At 38.9% G+C, this 20,760-nt stretch overlaps 1 protein-coding gene across 3 annotated transcripts in view; it reads right to left on the minus strand.

Annotated features, from left to right (window-relative positions):
* UBE3A (ubiquitin protein ligase E3A) overlaps nt 1-20,760 on the minus strand; it is a 51,119-nt gene that overhangs the window by 20,172 nt on the left and 10,187 nt on the right. The window contains exons 2-3 of one of the 3 annotated variants that reach the window (XM_089693471.1): nt 18,739-18,783; nt 4,837-5,144 (exon numbers count right to left, since the gene is read on the minus strand). In XM_089693471.1, the coding sequence (XP_089549597.1) occupies nt 4,837-5,144; nt 18,739-18,783 (353 nt within the window). The remainder of the gene's footprint in view (nt 1-4,836; nt 5,145-18,738; nt 18,784-20,760) is intronic. The other 2 variants (XM_089693473.1, XM_089693472.1) reach the window with 2 other exon arrangements.

Consider the following 20,760-nt stretch of genomic DNA (forward strand, 5'->3'; position numbering starts at 1 on the left):
TATACCCTTTATGGCATTAAAGTAGTGCAAGAACTTTTTTTAAAGATGCTGCAATTAACCCCTTCACGTCCGGACACTTTTACCCCCTTCCTGTCCAGGCCAATTTTCAGCTTTCAGTGCTATCACACTTTAAATGACAATTGCGCAGTCATGCAACACTGTACCCATATGAATTTTTTAGCTTTTTTTTTTTTTTAGACAGATAAAGCTTTATTTTTGTGGTATTTATTCACCACTGGGATTTTTATTTTTTTTGCTATATAAATGAAAAAGTCCAAAAATTTTGATAAAAAGTGTTTCTTATAAAAATTTGCAAATAAATCATATTTCATCATAAATATTGGAAAAAATTTATTCAGTTATCTTTTTAGTAAAAAAAAAAAATAATAACAACCCAGATTAGTTTAGAACCAAAAAATATATATTTTTTTATTTTATTTACAATTTTATATTATGTTTTTTTTATTTTTATTTTACATACTGTCACCCTAGCAGTACAGTGTCACCATGGTGACACTCTACTTGTGGGGGGTGATGAATATATATATATATATATATATATATATTTTTATTTTTTTTTTACACCGATTGCTTTTACACCCATAAAGGCTGTAAAAGCAATCATTTCTCCTTCTCTCTGGCTGCATTTTTGCAGCCATTGAGAACTACTGTGTGAGCTGTTATTGGTCATTGGAAGGCTGTTGTGAATAGCCTTGTACCATGTGACCTCTGTGATCATTCACAGATTTCACACGTAGCAAGCAATGATGTCAGAAGTGACATCTTGCTTACTACTCTGCATGTGATCGCTGATTGGCCAATCAGTGATCACATGATCGGGACCTCACACAGAGGTCCCGAACGACGGTCGGTGTTCCACTGTGTCCGGAGGACACAGCGGTCACCGGATCGCGATGCTGCACGCTCCCAGGAAGCGCACACAGTCCAAAATGGCGGGCGCCATTTCTGAACAGCAAACTGCCCCTTGACTGCCACCGTCTGGCCGTTTATATACAGCGGTCAGACGGCAAGTGGTTACAAATTGGTCATACAAATTGGGATGGGTGCCATTGAAATAAATGGGTTGCAACTTTGTGTGTCCAAAGTGGCATGACGAGTCAGATTAGTGTAAACTGAGCCTCATGCACAGGAGTTACATTATCCTTGGCTGTGCAATCATGATGGCCAAAGACACTGGGACTCAGAAAAAGAAACTGGCACAGGTGAGGGAGCTCATGGAGACTAAATCACTGGACCATATGTAATTAATTACTGCTTGGTTTAGTTCAACTTCAAACAACAGTTAGCACAAGTAGTTGGTAATATGAGTAGTTAGATTATCAAAACACTGGGTGCCCTTTTAGCTGGACTGCCTGTAACCATATGAGCCAAATGGTTTGGTGTTCCAAAAGCAACAGCCTCCACATTTATAATTACATATAAGCATAGAAAGATTAAAACTGATGAAGAATAAAAGGCCTAAACACCAAACTGAATGACAGGGACCATCAAACATCATTAAGTATTGTGGCCCAACAGCATAGAATATAGCCATGCTTTGGTAACCACTTAAAAACCGGCAAATCCTGACTTTTTTTTGGCTAAAAAACTATTAGAACCCTCAAACATATTGTTTTGGAAACCAGGAACCCTGGAGAATAAAATGGTGGTTGTTGCATTTTTTTTATGCTGAACAATAATTTGCGCAGCCATTTTTAAAAACACGAATTTCAGGAAAAAATACACTAATACATTTTTGGCACACAAACAACATACCAGTTTTTTGGTACAATATAAAAGATGTTATGCCAAGTAATTAGATACCCAACATGTCTTGATTTAAAATTGTGAATGCCCATGGAACGGCCACAAACTACAGTACATTAAATTATCCATAAGCGACGCTTAAAAAAAGCCATTACAGGTTACTAGTTTAGAGTTAATCAGGAGGTCTGGCACTAGAATTATTGCACTCTGATGTTCACAGTGATATCTCACATGTGTGATGTGATCAAAGTTTACATATGTGTATGGGACTTATGTATACATACGCATTTGCAGATGGGGACGGGGCACTTTTTTTTTTTTTTTAAAGTGTCTTTTTTGGACCAACTTTATTGCTAAAACAAGGGATGAATAACATCCCTTGTGGTAGCATGGGCAGTGACATGTACACTTTACTGAGAGATCTGGCGTCTATTAGATCTCTCTTCTGCCATCAAAAGCATCTGATCAAACCTATCTATACCTAACCTATTACAAGCTGATAATGGATTTTAAACAACAAACCCAAACCGGCAGTGATGAATTACTTAGGTCACAGAGGGGAACTGGCACAGATGTACCTTCCTCCACTCATCATACCAGAGAGCCTGGAAACTTCTACATCATAGACCACTTCTACAAGAAAGAACATCATTCTGAGGACATATAGGTGTGAAGTACTTAAGCAATCTTGTCTGTGGAAACTATTGCAACTTAAACTCCAAACAAATTGACTGTTATTGTCATAGATGATCCAGCTAAACAGGCACCAATAATTTCTCCCTTTTGGATATCTGACAGGTCACCCACTTTAATAACTGCTTGTATGAACTGCTAATGAACATGGGGGGTTGAGTGCCTACCTCCTGTATAAATTAAACATCTCTGGAGTTGATTTACTAAAATGCAAATTCTGGTGCAGCTCTGCATGGAAATTAATCAGCTTTCAGGTTTTATTGTCAAAGCCTAACTGAACTAGCTGAAGTTTAAAGCCAATTGGCAACTATGCACAGCTGCCCCAGATTTTGCACTCTCCAGTTTTAGTAAATCAACATCATTGTCCTATTGGTAATATTTGAAATTCTGAACTATTCTATGCACATTAAGGGCCAGTTCACACTACATGCGTTTCAGTTGCATTTTTTTAGCATCCAAAATGCACAGAAAGTAGGTTATATGGTCGTCAATGTCATAGTTCACATTAGTGCTTGCAGTTCCGGATGCAGAAAAAAAAAAAAAAAAAAAAGTAGAACATGCTGCATTTTTTTCTTCAAAGAACTGTACTGGAATTTGATGAAATGCCTCAAAAACACACCAGAATGCACCAAAAACGCACTGAGACACACATAACCCTATTTAAATTGAAGAAACAGAGGGAAAAAAAATTAACTGGAATGTATAAAAACCGCTCTAGAACGCATCAAAAACCCACCAGAACGCGTCAAAATGCACATGTAAAAAAAGTGTGAACCGGCCATAAAACAACTGCACTTTTATTTATCCTGTTGAAATGTTGCTTGTGACTAGGGATGCACCAATGCCGATATAGAGTATTTTCATGAGTGCGCATACTCCTGAATATACTACCGATACCTTAACTGATGCTAATGGATGCAAATTGCACCGCAAAGATTAGCATGTGATTTGAACAGGAATGCGATCCCTGTCCAAATCGCATGCAGTTTCCCCACTGCTTCTGCGTGAACTCAGGCTTGTCATAGCACGAGTTCACACAGGAGCGGTGCGGGAAACCTCCCTGCAGGCATCCCATGCTTAGTGTCAGTGGTAGGAGAGGAAAGAATGTGGTGGGGATTTGATCGTACTCGCCGATAAAAATACGTCATTGGTGCATCCCTACTTGTGACAGTATTTGGCTTACCAGATCATTTAGGCATTCTTAAAGCTGAATTCTAGGCAAACAAATGAAATGCATGTAAGGAAGCTCTCTTACCTGCCAAAGGTTTCATATTTCTATCCTTCCAGTCCTGGGATTTACACAGTATTGTCTGGCAGGTCAGGGGATTCATTCTTTGCTGCAACTCCTATCCATCTTTTTATGCTATCCATGCCCCGTCCCTCTCTCCTCCATGACTGGACAGTGAGAGAGCCGCAGAAAACTGTTACTTAGCTCTTTCTATCAAGCATGCTCTTTGCACTAAGCAAAATTAACTGGCATATTGTGCTGCTTCCACACTGCTAGTTGGGAGTTCTAGCATTTATGTATTAAAGAATAAAAGATTCATTACTTTATTTCTTTTATATCTGTCTGGAGATCAGCTTTAAAACATAAGCAATGTGCATGTAAGCATTTGGGTCAAACATAAAACTAGCCTGGCAATGCTAGCATTTAAAGTTCAAAGAGTTATCCATAACAAAGAAAACTTGCCAAAAGATTCAGAATCTTCATGTGATAGTTTAGGAGTCCCGTTTCAGTAGCTACTCCACAGATGATTATTCTGGACTGTCTCGAAGGATAGGTTCACACCTAAGTGGCTCAGCAAGCCACGTTTGTGTAGGCATGGCAGCCCATTTACTTGAATGGGCTGCTGTGTCTAGGTTTCACACAGGAAAAAGGTTCCTGCACCTTTTTAAAATGCAGCCGCAAGGAAATTGCATGTTGCTTTTGCACCATGTGATAAACGAGCTGTCTTTTTAAAAAAGAATGAATGGCAGCCCAACAACCTGCAGGAACAGGTGTGATTTACATGTTGCCCCGCACAAGTGTGAACCTAGCCTACGGGGTCTTGTAAAAGACGGTTTATGGAATATTTCCTTTAAAAATAAAAAGCTTGATTTCATAAAATTTGGTGCGCTCCTAAACTCCCCAGCAGGACATGGGAGAAGAGGTTTTCTTCACTCTATGGCATAACACTTTAGTGACAAGTGTATATACAAACAAATATCTGGCATACTGGGAGAAGACTTATTCAGAAAAGAACATTCATTCAGCAAATATTTAACAGTTGCTAGAGCTGTGGCAGGCATTAACTGCCATGGTGGTAGTGAGAGGAGGAATAAAAGCATGAGCATTTTTAAGTCAAGCATTAAGATAAACAATTATAATGGCTTTACCTTTGAAGTCATCCCTGGGTTGCACCTCCTTCTTGTTCATCTTTCTCTCCGTGCACGAGTTGTTATGGGCACTTTTGGAGTTGTTCTCTAGATAAGACGAGCTGGTTCCTTTCTTAGAGGGATGAGGATCACAGAGTTTTGCATTAACCTTATATAAGTCGAGGGCCTTAATGGCTGCTGCATTGTTATCCATACGGAGAAAAGTAGGACAGGAAGCACAAAACTCATTCGTGCAGGAATCATTTCCACAACCCTCAGTTAACTGGTGGTAGTAGCGTTCTATTAGATGCTTTGCAGCTGCTCGCTTCCTGTAGCAAACATTCAAACAGGCATGTGGATTAGTACAGCTTTCATATACAAAGCTCATTCATGTTATTAGTAAAGCATGGTTAGTGTGGCACATACACAATAACACTTTTGGATGAAAAGATTTTTAAACCTAAGACTTTACAGAAGTTTTTAGATCAGCTGTTAAAACACCTACTACTAATCACAAGTATATACAATAGTAAAAATGAACTGTAAACATTTAGTGGTCTTTATATAGAGCAGACCTCCAGGCAAATACACAAAATTATGCTTTAATTGAATCAAATATAGAAAAAAATAAATAGTTCCACACTTGGTTGAAACCTGCCTTTATTTTGGCTTCCCACAGTCCTCTGCACTGAAAATAGGGTGGAAGGTGTTAGAGATATAGATAGAGATATATATATATATATATATCTCTATATCTCTATCTATCAAATCAATCATGTTACACTGTATTTTCCTAGATTGTAAGCTCCTACGATTAGGCCCTCCTATCCCTCTTGTATTGAACTGTATTGTTGCTGTATTGTCTCCCGTTATATTGTAAAGCGCTAAGCAAAATATAAATCCTGTATAATAATAATAATTTTACAAGACTATCAATCTAGCATGATTTCAGGCATTCGGAGCTATGAGGAGGGGACCTAGGCTGTTTACAGGAGGAAGGCATATCTACAAAGGACCTTAGCAACATAACGTTATGCTTTCTCATAAGAAGACTACATAATTGTATTGAAGTAAAAAAATTAGTGAGTAGAAGTAGAAAACTGTGAGTTGTAAGTCTGCATAGCATACTCTTAACGATAACAGCACTCAGATGCCGTCAGGAAACCAAAGAATACCGAACCACCACCAACAGCAAAAAGATGCAGTTAGCACTGCTTGGTATCCTATAGCAGGCAGGATTTAAAGAGCAGGCTAATGGAGAAGTCCGCAATTACAATCCTCCTGCAGTTTACTTTGTGAACTTCTACATCCAAAACAAGTATACTTTCCGAGATAACAGAGAGAACCAACAATAAAGAAAAACGATCTGATCAAACAGAATGTAAAATCTTCATACTGAGACGAATAAATAAAAAAAAAAAAAAAGAAAAAAAAAGTGGATTCGGAAACCATGCTTGGCACATTAAGTGTCACGATTTGATGAAAGCGGGTACCCTAATATTGGGATTTTTCTTTCTTCCACCATGATGACTGGACATTTTTATACTGGTGGTCTTACACTCATCTTGGCTACTTCGAAGCACGGCTGTGCACAAGAAAATTTTTTTTTTTTAATCAAAGATACTTTTTCAGGCAGGGATATGCGAGTGAAATATATTGACAGGTTTACAAATCAATTTACATGTATGCAAGTTTCATTTTAAAAGGAACTAATAAATCCATTGTAGAAACTATTTTCTGTGAATAATATTCATGTACGTATCCATATTGGTGATTAAACAAAGATATCTGACAGTGTATTCAACTCTGTTCAGCCTAATCATTTGTTACTAGCTACTTTAGGTTAATGGACTGTTAATGCCATGTATGCATGGCAACGCATCTTAAAGTAGAACTAAACTCTCTCAATATGAATTATTTTAATCCTTATGCGGCTAGCATTAGTAAATTGATTTGAACAGATATCTTTATTTGTTTTAATTTTTTTTACATTTCTTAATTTACTTCCTGGTTTCAGGCATCCCAGGAGCCTTTATGGGTATTTTTTTTTCCGATCATCTGGAGGAGGGAAGGAAGGGCTCTCTTAGCTAAGCACACCATACTGCCTGCTTGCCTTTAGCTGGGGCAGATGGATTCCAGAAGTAAATACCACATGAATCATCTGCCCTTACTCAAGATGGCTGCAGCTAGAAATGCTAGGGGTGTCTTTCAAAGCAATTTTCCAACAAAATAGAGCATAGAGACATGGATGGGTGAGATTGCTTTAAATATTAAAACTGAATCAAATAGCATTTTCAGTTAGTGGCGTTCAGATACAGTTAAGTTCTGCTTTAAGTGCGTTAGTGAGATGTGATACCTAGGCCACACCTTCCAGTGAATATACTTTGGATCATAACAATGAAATAACGTGTTTCAGCCAATTTTTTTAAAAAAAAAACAGCACTATATTTTGGCAGCGCACTGCAACGCTTTTTTGTCGGCATGTGTAATAGGTCAATTGCACTTAAAGTGTTACTAAGCCCACAACAGTAAAATCAGTCTGTATATGTAGTAAACCATGCTTGTTATACTCACTGGAACCTAAGGGGTTAATCTTTGACAATGTGTAAAGTCTGTTTGATCCTGTCTTCTCTGATCCTCCCCTTCTACTGTCCACAGTCCATCTGCTGATAGTACAGAGCTCTAGGAGTCACTCTGCACATGCTCAGTTTAGTGTGTCTCTTTTTTTTTTTCTTTGGGAGGGTGCATATGATCAGCACAGGGCCAATCAGCACTGTCCAGACAGAGGTTCAGAAGTTATGCAGCCGCATAGGACAGTCAGAGCAGAATGAAAACTCCAACGAGCTTCAACCAGTGCTCTGCTGGACACTGACAGAAGTCACAAGCCATATACTGCTGATGAGAAAAAGCATTCAGAAGTATTTACTAAAATAATTGCATTTCCATGTTGTGTGTACTGTGGGAGTTCAGATATAGTGAATGCAGAGTCCTGGGTTTAGTAACACTTTAACTTCACCCTCTCAATCAACATTAATTTTAAACCTTATTCTGCTTGCATTAGTAATTCAATAGAAAAGAATATCATATTTGTTTTTAACAATTTTTTTTTTGCATTTCTTCAGTTAATTCCTGGTTTCCATGCCTAGGAAAATTATGTCATACATCCTATGGATCTTCAAGGGGCATGAGGGGTTTTCTCAGCTAAGCACACCTTTTTGCCTGCATGGCTGAGCTAAGGGCAGATGGACTCCATGAAGTAAATGCTACATGAATCACCTGCCCTTACGCAAGATGGCCATGGCCAGAATTGCAAAGGGGTGTCGTTCAAAGGGACCTCTCAGCAAAATACCGTAAAGCATGGATACATGGATGAATACTCGAGTTTGCTTTCAATAATAAAAATGAATTAAACTTGCAAAATCTGTAGGGGCTCAAATAATTATTTTCCCCACTGTACATGTGAACGTAGGCTACATGAAAACATGGCTTAAAGTGTTTTTTTTTTTTTTTTTTTTTTTAGGATTCCATGACTTCTAGCCTATCAGTAAAGAGGAAATGTTCTAGTAACAGGGATTTTCCATATTACCCTCATTTTAAATTAAATTTCCACTGCAAAACGTATTTCTCAAAGCAGCTCAGTCATAATGAAACTAAAAACAATATAAACATACATTTATCATGACTAGTATGTTGAACATAAAGAGAAAACATTTTCCCCAATCTTCTTACATTTGGGACCTATCACGGTTTTATGTGGCAAAAATCTTTGAAAAACAATTCTCAAAACTATACACACACATACTCTAAAGACCAAAAATGACATCCGTTTCATTCCATAAAGTGTACTAGAAATGCAATAACATACAGCCAGACTATGTGTATCCGCACTCAAAGTAGACCAAAAAAAGCAAGGTCCGCTTATTTAACCAGACCCCCACACCAATGGCTAAATATTGCATTAAACATCTGTGAAGAAATTTAAAGCGGAACTCCACCCAAAAGGGGCAATTTCACCTTCCCCCCCTCCACTGCCAAATTTGGCAATTTTTGGGTGGGAGAAGGGAGTGGGTACCTGGTTTTGACAGGTTACACACTCCCACTTCTGGGTCATCACAGAGATCTGAGCTGAACGTTTGACCCCCCACCCCCATCCCACACAGCCCTCTGGGATGCTTGACAGGTTCCCAAAGACTGCGGCCCATTCACAAAGCAAAACTCTCTTTACGCATGCTGGGTAGGGAAGCTGCTGTGAAGCCGCAAGGCTTCACTGCCAGTTTCCCTTACTTAAGATGCCGGCGCCAGCACCCAAAGCCGACTGACGATTCAGGTGAGGGCATCACTGGACTCCTGAACAGGTAAGAGCCCTATATCAGGGGTGGCGAACACGCGGCTCTCGAGCCGCGTGCGGCTCCCGGCCAAAATGAATGCGGCTCTTTGCCTCTTATCATATTTTGTATACTGTGGCTTTTTGCCAAGTTTCATCTTTCTTTGGGGAGGTGGGGAGCGGGTACCTGAATTTGACAGGTACCCGCTATTACTTCTTTGTTCTTTGATCTTACCTGTTCCTCTATCCAGCGGCACTCTGTCTTCTGGCTTCTGTAGTGTGGGCACTGGGCATGACAGCCGGGTGCCAAGTGCGCATGCGCAAGAAGCAGTGCTTTTTGTGAATGTGAGCGCCATTACAGAAGCCGGGAAGACAGCGCGCGGCTGGATCGAGGAACAGGTAAGATCAAACAAAAACTCTGCGGAAGTAAGAGCGGGTACCTGTCAAATTCAGGTACCCGCTCCCCACCTCCCCAAAGGTCAGCAGTCATCTGTGCTGTCTGCAGTGAAATGAACACATTGTTGTTTTGTAAGGGGAAGAAAGTGTTATGGTGAATAATATGGTTTTAATTATGTGTTTTTGTGTGGTGTGGCTCTCTGACTTTCACAGTTTAAAATTTTGGCTCTTTGTGTCTAACTTGTTCGCCACCCCTGCCTTATATTAAAAGACAGCAGCTACAGTATTTGTAGCTGCTGACAATTTTTTGGGGGGGAGCCCGGAGCGATGTGGAATAGGGGTGCTGGCCTGATGTAATAAGTGGACTATGCATTTTGTGCAAGCTCTGCTTTAAGTAAATGGTCCAATATCTGACATAAATTAAAATATCTTCACGTAATAAACCATTACTTCCAATAAACAATAATTGACAATTCCTGTGAGAAGTTATCAATAAACAGGCATTGGCTGTGATAATAAAAAGCACTGTTCTTATTGGCCAGCAGAAAGGTTTATAATTTTTTTTTAATCTAGATTTGCTTTGCGATGCAGAAAAAATAAAATAAAATATAATTTGAATTGTAAATGTTGCACACACTTAAAATCTCCATTTTATAGGAAGTTTACATTAAGAGTACATATTAGATTTTGAGTGCAACCATGGGCAGTCACATAGCAAACACATTGCTAAGCAGGCTTTAAAGGGTACATTTGCAAACGTCCACAGATATGCAGAGCATGGATTGAAGCCAACAGTTGCTTCTATAAATACACAGACTCAAGGATCACGTGCTTGTTCACTTCAGTTTTTGACTTTTCAAGATGCCCCATCACTGCAATCTGTAGGACATTCATGCTTGCTTGAAGCACACAACATGCAATGGAGAAACACATGCACATAGAAAAATGGAATACATAATAAACTGGTGATATTACAGAGCAAGGAAAGCAAAAAGAAAATACTGGAATGCAGCCATATTAATGTATTTAGACGTTAAAGGACAACTATACCCACAACAAAAGTTAAAATTATAGACATTATGTGAAAGATCTACTAATAACTTTCAGATTGAAGAATGCTAAATAACCAACAGCTGTACAGAAAATTAGATATTTGACATTTATGTAACCTATTCCTATCGTTGAGCTACCACTAAAGGAAAACAAGGCAATAAAAAGACAGCTGGTAGGTCTCCACTAAAGGATAACAAGACAAAAGCTGGTCATGTGCTGAAAAGCTAGCCATCCAAAAAACCAACTTAATTAAAATGATAGTCTATTCTAATATTCTTCTGAAACTTTAAAATATAAACTCCTGATTGGGATTAAACCTGTACCACATCAACAAGTTAATGAAATTAATTTAATAAAGGTTTAGTGACTCTGCCTTTGCATATTTAGGCTGCAATTAACAATGATAAAACAGACAATTTGCATTTGTAAGGTCTCATGCACATGGGCATAAAAAACACTGCATTCAGATTTAAACAGCATATAGTTGTTTTTTATTAATCTGAATGCAGAAGTATTGTATGCTATGAACTCATTCACACTAGGCAGCAATGTGACACAGAAAAAAGTTGGCCTTCAGTCAGTCAAAATGATTAAAAAGTGAGGTTATTCTGTGCCGCTGCCACTGTTTCAGTGAATGATTCATTCAGGACTAAGTGGGAGATGTAAACATGAAAACTATGTAGGCAGCACCGATGGCGCAGGTACAGACTTTTCATGGCCTTCAGTCATTCTGAATTATTATTTTGTACATAGTACGCATCTCAACTCATACAGATATATTTACATGTATGTCTGCATGAGAGAATATGCAGTACAATCCACTTTGTATGCAGGATCTTGCTACCAGTTTATAGACCATGTGCATCAGGCCTAACCAATGTTGCAGCAGGAAAAAAAAATGTTGTTAAACTAGGGGATGTAATGGTGGAAACATTATAAGACATGCAATAGGAAAGCATCCTTCTAACTGCCCCCATTATATGCAATCAGGAGCAGTAAGGAACTACTGATGAGCACACAAATAGTATAATAATCAACATAACTATGCCTTTCATTTTTAGAAAGCTTTTCTTTTTCATAGCTTGTTACAAAGTTTATCAGCAGTCATATGAATTACTTGTGCACTTTGTATGAATAGAGTATTTTCATGAGTTACTGAAGATAATCAGTTTGCATCAATGTTCTACTCTGAGCCCTATCTTTACCCACATTTTGTAAGAAAGCAATCTATTAAAGGAAGAAAAAAGAAAAAAAGAAAAAAAGACATCTGCCATTTACATTGGTCAGCCATAACTCTATGGCCAGTGACAGTTAAAACGAATAACACTGATTATCTTGTTATAATGGCATCCAAAAGTGGGTGGGATATATTAGGCAGCAAGCAAACATGTTGTCCCTGATGTTGATGTATTGAAAGCAGAAAAAAATAGGCAAGCGTAAGATATGCATGACTTTGTCTAGACCAGCAATGGGCAAACTACGGCCCGCGGACCGTATACGGCCCAGCGGACCTTTTAATCCGACCCACAGAGCGTGGCAAACATTGGCTGTCAGGATGTAGGCGGGGCAGCGTGACGAACTCCTCTCCTCTCACAGTCCGCCCTGAAGACCGGAACGGAGCGGGAACACGGCGAGAGGAACGCGCAGAGCAAAGGTAAGTGAATTGACACAATATGGGGAATGACTTACTATAGGGGGGATGACTTACTATAGGGGGGATGACTTACTATAGGGGGGATGACTTACTATAGGGGGGATGAATTACTATAGGGGGGATGAATTACTATAGGGGGGATGAATTACTATAGGGGGGATGAATTACTATGCTTACTATGGGGGAATATTACTATACTTACTATGGATGGCATGGTAGTGGCTGGGCCGGCCAGCAGCTAGTCCGGCCCCCGGGTCCAATATATGAACCCATTGCGGCCCTCAAGTCAAAAAGTTTGCCCACCCCTGGTCTAGCCCTTACAATTTGGCCCTTGTCAAATGGGTCAGAGCATCTTCAAAACTGTTTCTCTTGTGGGATGTTCCCAATCAATGGTGGTCAGGGCCAAATAAAAGTGCTTCAAGGAAGGAATACTTGCAAACCAGTGACAGGGTCATGGGCATTTAAGGTTCGTTGATGCATTTGAGGAGCAAAGGCTGGCCTGTGTAGTCTAATCCAATAGAAGAGCTATGCTAGCTGAAATTGCTAATAAAAAAAAAACAAAAAATAAAAAATGATTGCTGGTTCCAATAGAAAAATCTAAGAACACAGTGCATCACAGTTTGTGTATAGAGCTGCACAGTCGCAGACCACTCAGGGTACTCATGTTGACCCCTGTCCACAGCCAAAAGTGTCTACAATGGGCACATGAGCATCAGAACTGAACCTCATGGCCTGGTTTGTTGAATTCAAGAATGGTGTGAGGAACACAAGTGTTGGCCTAGTCTCCAAATTCTCCAGATCTCATTTCAATCAAGCATCTGTGGGATGTGCTGAAAAAACAAGTCAGATCCATGGAGGCCCCGCCTTGATTGCAGGACTTAAAGGATCTGCTACTGACAGCTTGGTGCCAGTAACTATAGCATACCTTAAGACAGGGGTGGGCAACTGTGGCCCTCCAGCTGTTGTAAAACTACAAGTCCCATGAGGCATTGCAAAACTGACAGCTACAAGCATGACATCCAAAGGCAGAGGCATGATGGGACTTGTAGTTCACCAACAGTTGGAGGGCCACAGTTGCCCCCCGCCCCCCCCACCCACCTTAAGAGATCTAGTGGAGTCCAATCCTTGAGTAATGGTTGGACGGTTGTAATTTTATGGCTGATAAGTGTATTTCTAACAGTATAGATATGCTTATAATACAGCAAAGTTTAGAAAAAGAAACATGCAACTATACATAAATATGAATTAAGGATTAAATAGAATGTTGACAGTGCATTGTACAGATAATTGCAGATAAAAAAAAAATATATACCTTAAATGCAGTCCCATCAAGTAAAATAATCTGTGTGACAAATATCTGATAATACATCTTTTTCCACTATGGCTGGATCATTGGGTTAATAAGATCATAACAGGTCACTGTAGTAAAGGTATTCAAATAAGGTTAAATCTTTCAGCGCCCACTGTTCTTTGTGACAGGGTGTCTGTCTATGGTCACTTGGATGCTGACCATGCACAGGAATTTGGAGGCCATTTCAATCACTTTCAACCAGCTTTCTATTCCTAAAAAGAACTAGATCAAGGCACAGATTGTCAAATGTTTCTATCGTGAAACCACTGAGACTATTGGTGGTAGGTTTCCTTAAATAAGTTCACCTTTGTAAAAATAAATACATAAATATGCATATATTTTTGCAAGTTAAAAAAAAAAATGTGTTATTTTTTATGTTAAGGGCCTGTAAAGCATTGCACCCGCAACCAGCAAATCATGGGTGCATGGTCAGGCTCCTGCTGACTGTTCTTGTAACTGTCTGCCGGTACCTCATAAAAGCAGGCTGTTACTGAATGACAGGAAGCATCAATAAACTACCTAGAGCACTCATCAGTACCCTGGTAGTTCATTGAGAACTGCAAGCCGCAATGGCTGATGGTAGTTGTAGTTCCTCCATTCGCAGAACTCTGAATGTATGACGCAGCCAGGTGGGTGGAGCCCTGCATGGCCACTTTTGTTTAAATTGTGACAGCATGTGCAGGGAGCAGATCCCCCACCTGCTGTCACAACAGGCAATCAAGGGGATGCGGGAGCTGCTGTGTCAGTAACGTTTCATGTGACACCCTGAATACAGGTGTAACATGTTAGGAAAGGTGAACTTATCCTTTATGTTTGCAAATAAAAGGTGGGTGAAATGGCCTAAAACCGGAGTGCATAAACCCACCAGTCCAGAAACTTACCCACATATGAATCTAGCTTTTTCTATGTCTTATTATATCTAGTCTCTGCCTCCGACATCTGGGACAAAGCTTTTTTTATTTTATGTTCTCCGGGGCCAAAAGGTAGACATAGATTGCCAGCTATGTAAATAGCAAACACCCTTCCGACTATGCCCTTTTATCATTTCTCAGCCCTAACCATGCCTGCCATGGAAGTACATTGCCTAATAACGTATTTTCCTGAACCAAAGCCTACTACTAGTAGGGTGGTCAACTGTATTAGGGTGGATAACAGTTTAGCACAGCTAAAAATCATTTTCTAGGCTAATAAAACTAACCCAAACAGGAATCAGTCTTTGCTCAAGAATATGACTGAGTATAGCCACTGAAATCTTTAAAATTATACAAAGTCATTTTAGTGAAGCAGTGACATCAATATAGTGAAAATAAGTAACACTAAAAACAAGGATGGACAATGAGAAGCATCGGGTACATCCAATGTAAGACAGCAAACACACAACTTTTTTTAACCTCTGAGCTCACAAAGTTGTAATTTAAAAAGAAATCTGTTCGGAGAGAAAAAGATGTCTCTACGGCTGACCTTCTTATGAAAATCAGTTGTCTGTGCCCAGCCTCAAATGTCTGGAGTTCCATACCCTGCAATGGTATGAATTCATGACCTGCATGACTGTGACAGATGAGTAATCCACAGCATGAGAGTCACTAGATTAGCCTTACAGTCCAGCAACTAGCATTTTCATGAGAGGTCTTGAACAGTGATGTGTATGTTCCTTTGACCTTAACTCTGCCCCGATAAAAATCTAAATACTGAAAAAAAAAAAAAAAAGTTAAAAAAAAAGGGGAGCTCAAACTGGGTACCAAATATGTACCCTCAGTCAACTGCCCACTCACTAAAGTGAAAATAAAGCAGGGCTCTATGGCCAAGGTACAGCATAAAGAAAAAATAGGACGATACAGAACAATCCACCAAAGGGGCCATATAACTGAGCCTCCGGGGCATAAATTGACAGGTTAATTAGTTATAAACAAAAAAAAAAAATAAAACTGAAAAAAATCTTTATTAAATTTACCAAAATCTATACCACTAAGGGGTGGCAGTGGACGTGGTATACTTGGATTTTGCAAAAGCGTTTGACAGTTTCCCACACACGGCTAATGTGTAAGGTAAAGTCTACGGGCTTGGAAAAACCTGTATGTAAATGGATAGAAAACTGGCTAAAAGACCATATTCAGAAAGTAGTGGTTAATGATTCATACTCTGAATGGTCTGGGGTCATCAGTGGTGTACCCCGGGGTTCAGTGTTGGGACCCTTACTTTGTAATATATTTATAAACGATATAGGGTCTGAGATTACAAATCCCATTTCAGTCTTTGCAGATGACACCAAGCTGTGCAGTGGAATAACGTCCTTACAGGATGTCTCCAACTTACAAGCCGACCTCAATGCACTGTTTAACCACTTCCATACTGGGCACTTTTACCCCTTCCTGCCCAGGCCAATTTTCAAATTTCATCACATTTTGAATGACAATTGCGCGGTCATGCAACACTGTACTCAAACTAAAATTTTATAATTTTGTTCACACAACTAGAGCTTTCTTTTGGTGGTATTTAATCACCACTGGGGTTTTTATTTTTTGCTAAATTAACAAAAAAAAAAACCCCAAAATTAAAAAAAAAAAAAAAACACGTTTTTCTTTGTTTCTGTTATAAAAGTTTGCAAATAAATACATTGTTCTTCATAAATTTAGGCCAAAATGTATTCTGCTACATTTCTTTGGTGAAAATAACCCAAATTAGTATTTATTATGTAGTCTGTAGGAAAGTTATAGAGTTCACAAACTATGGGATAGATCTGAAAATTGATCAATCCTGAAGTACTGACAGCCAATCTAATATCTTGAGGCCCATGAATGTCAGGACAGTACAGATATCCCCCAAATGACCCCTTTTTGCAAAGTAGACAGTCCGGCATATTTCAGAAAAGGCATGGCGAGTTTTTTGAAGTTGTAATTTTTTTTTTTTTTTTTTACATACTGTCACCAGTGTAGTACAGCGTCATCATATTATAACTGGCGTGGTGGTGATCAGGGACACTGACTGGCGACAGTACAAAAAAAATTATTCTGTTTCAATTAAATTTTTTCTTTTTAAGACTTCTTTTTCATATTGCACTATGACCAAAGTAGTATAATGTTTGTTACCATAGTAACATTGTACTACTTTGGGGAAGTGATCAGTATTTTTTTTTTTTACTACACAATTTGTTTGCTTATAGTAAAGAATTTCTTTGCTATAAGCAAGCTTTTAACTGAATGAAATCGATTCATTCAGGTTTTTTTTTTTGTTGTTATTAGCACAGCGCGATCCGGAAAGGACGTCATATGACGCCCTCCCGGAAGCTTGAAGTGTTTAATTGAGCAACTATGTGGCAAATGAGGTTTAATGAAGATAAATGTAAGGTTATGCACTTGGGGGCTAAGAATATGCATGCATCAGACATAATGGGGGGGGGGGTACAACTGGGGGAATCAATGGTGGAGAAGGATCTGGGAGTTCTGGTAGATCACAAGCTTAATAATGGCATGCAATGCCAAGCTGCGGTTCATAAAGCGAGCAAAATCCTCTCTTGTATTAGAAGAGGTATAGACTCCAGAGAGAGAGATATCATATTACCCCTGTACAAATCATTAGTAACACCTCTTCTGGAATATGCAGTTCAGTTTTGGGCACCAATTCACAAAAAGAACATTGGGGAACTGGAGAAAGTACAGAGAAGGGCAACCAAACTGATAAGAGGCATGGAGGAGCTCAGCTATGAGGAAATATTAGAGGAACTGAATTTATTCTCTCTTGAGAAGAGGAGATTAAGGGGGGATATGATCAACATGTATAAATACATCAGTGGTTCATATAGTGAACTCGGTGTAGAGTTATTCACCCTGAGGTCATCACAGAGGACAAGGGGGCACTCTTTACATCTGGAGGAAAAGAAATGTAATCTTCAAACACGGAAAGGTTTCTTCACAGTAAGAGCTGTGAAAATGTGGAATAGACTCCCTCAAGAGTTGGTTCTGGCCAGCTCAGTGGATTTCTTTAAAAAAGGCCTGGATTGTTTCCTAGATACACAGAATATAACTGGATACTAACATTTATAGGTAAAGTTGATCCAGGGAATATCCGATTGCCTCTCGGGTGGTCAGGAAGGATTTTTTTTCCCTGCAGGAGCAAACTGGATCATGCTTTGCTGGGTTTTTTGCCTTCAACTGGATCAACTGTGGGTGTAAGATAACTGGTTTTTTTTTAATGGTTGAACTGCACGGACTTTTGTCTTTTTCCAGCCAGATTAACTATGTAACTATTATACAAAAATAATAATAAACCACCTTCCACCACCAAAAAAAAGAAGACGTTAGCTTAGTACCAAAGTGCTCTTTGGTACTAAAGCAATGTTGTCCTGTTTTTTTATGATGGTGGAAGGTGGTTTACAATTTTTTTTGTATAGATTTTGGCATATTTAATAAAGATTCTATTATTTTTGTGTATAACTAATTAACCTGTCAATTTATGCCCCGGAGGCTCAGTTATATGGCCCCTTTTGGTGGATTGTTCTGTATCTACCTGTTTTTTCTTTAAAAATCTAATATTGGTCTACCTGGCCAGGCTTCCCTATAAACAGATTTGTGTTGGCTACTGGAAGCACAAGTGTTTCTACCACTATAAGGAGTTTATAACCAGAAACTCATTGTCTAACATGCATCAATACACCCAAAATAAAATGCAGGTTTATCGAACACCTGAAATGTTGACATTTTCATGACAGTATGCACTGAAATAGAGAACCATGATATTGCAATGCTGCAAACAAAATGGCTGACCACATTAGACATTTTGGAAGATTCCCCTCTACTATTTTTATATAATGGCCAAGCATGGTGCTGCAGTTCACTTTTCCAGAAATGCGTACAGAAAAAGGAATGTGTCTAGGGAAAAAAAAAAATCTTGGAGGCTGGGTTACTTTCTAACAAAAAAAATAGCAGTCAACAATGGATTATCCGAAAACCATATTACCCTAACTGCCTTCACTGTGGTATATGGGTGAGATACAGAGATATGAAAAATGTATATCAGGAAATAGTGAGTTATTTCGGTTTTATCCCTTGGAGGTGTTTTGCTCCTTATTGCATTCATAAAATAGTCTTGAAGGTATGTTTGAAATGGTTCATTATTAAAAGTTAAATAAGTATGAGTAATGATACTTACATTCGGCTATTTTCTAGGTTTTCAGAATTAGGATCTCCTGGTGATCTGTAAAATAAACATCAGTGCTTATTCAGCAGCTGACTGGATACCTCACCTTGACAGCTGTAACTTTAACATTCCATTACATATTTCAAGGAGGGAAAAGCACTGACAAAACAAACAAGGGAAATTCAACACAACTTTGTAACTACCAGTGATGTCATAACATTTTTCCCAAACAGCAAAATTTAAAAAGGTCTTTATTGTCCTTCAAAATAGGTGCATATTAGAATACAAACTAAATTAGGAGAGGTTTTCTAAATTTGAAAGGATCCGTTTTTCTGTGTAATGACTAGAAACTGGTATGAAATCTTTTAATACAGAGAAATATTCCACAATCATTAACAGATCACCTTAGCAAAAAGCTATAGATGTTGAGAAAAGACTGCAATGACTTCTGTAGGTTCTGCAGCCTATTGTTAGTTGTCCGCTACACTTCTACGCAATCAGTTGGAAGTAAAATGTGCGTGGAACCTTTTACTCTCAGTTATTCTTCCCTATTTTAATACTCTTTTGATGATCTCCAGAAAACTTCATACAGCTATACTTCCAAGAAAAGGGAACTAAGGACCCACATTCACCACTGGTTGCACTGATCAAGAGCTCTTTCACATTTGCGTGGTGAAGAGCAAAGGTGAAAAAAACCTGTGGTTTTCAAAGTGTGGAAATAAAGAGCACACTTATTATGGCATTACCCTCATAGCAATCTCCAACTACTGCATACAAGAGTTTGTCAGTAAGCCATGTAGTACACTGCTGGGCCATTACTCAGTTCACTTACACAAAATATTTGACTTGTTCATAAGCACCTTCCATCCAGCTATTGACCCTAGAGTAGACTTTTATATAAAGTGTTAACTAGTTGATATCAGAGCAAGTTGCAATGAAACTGTGGCTTCTATTGTCTTTTCTGCAGTTGTGCCTTTATTTTTAAATCAAATTCTATTATGCAAACAGTTTTTTTCAGTTACATTTAACCACTTCCAGTCCGAATACTTTTACCCCCTTCCTGCCCAGGGCAATTTTCAGCTTTCAGTGCTATCACACTTTGAATGACAATTGCGCGGTCATGCAACACTGTACCCATATGAATTTTTTACCATTTTTTTGAGACAGATAAAACTTTATTTTGGTGGTATTTACTCATCGCTGGGATTTAATTTTTTTTGCTATGTCAATGAAAATGTCCAAACATTTTGAAAAAAAGTGTTTTTCTTATAGAAATTTTGCAAATAAATAATATTTCATCATAAATCTTGGCCAAAATTTATTCCGTTAACTTTTTAGTACAAAAAAAAAATAGCCAAATTAGTTTATAACCAAAAATTATAATTTTTAAACATTTATTTTTTTTACATACTGTCACCCTAGCAGTACAGTGTCACCATGGGGACATTGTACTACTTTTGGGGGGGGAGATGATTTATTTATTTTTTTTTACACTGATTGCTTTTACACCCATATAGGATGTAAAAGCAATCATTTCTTTCTCTCCGTCTGCATTCGTGCAGCCATTGAGAACTACTGAGTGAGCTGTGATTGGTCACAGCATGTCACATGGTACAAGGCTGTTGTGAATAGCCTTGTACCATGTGACCTCTGATCATTCACAGATTTCACACGTAGTAAGCAATGATGTCACAAGTGACATCTTGCTTACTACTTTGCATGTGATCACTGATTGGCCAATCAGTGATCACATGATCGGGACCTCGTACAGAGGTCCCGTCCGACGATCGGTGTTTCACTGTATCCGGAGGACACAGTGGGCACCGGACTGCGGTGCTGCGCGCTCCCGGGGAGCGCGCACAACCAGGATGCAGGAAGGCCGTTTATAAACGGCCACCTGACCCTGCACTGCCACCGTCCAGCCGTTTATATAAAACGGCCAGTCGGGAGGTGGTTAAAGAACTCCATGAAATGTTTTTTCTCCCCTGCAGTGGGGTTGCGTCTGCACTGCATGGGTTGTCATGTTTAGGGTCG

Source organism: Staurois parvus, unplaced genomic scaffold (assembly GCF_062004578.1).
Source record: "Staurois parvus isolate SC_StPar_1 unplaced genomic scaffold, SC_StPar_1.0 ptg000634l, whole genome shotgun sequence".
Lineage (NCBI taxonomy): Eukaryota > Metazoa > Chordata > Amphibia > Anura > Ranidae > Staurois > Staurois parvus.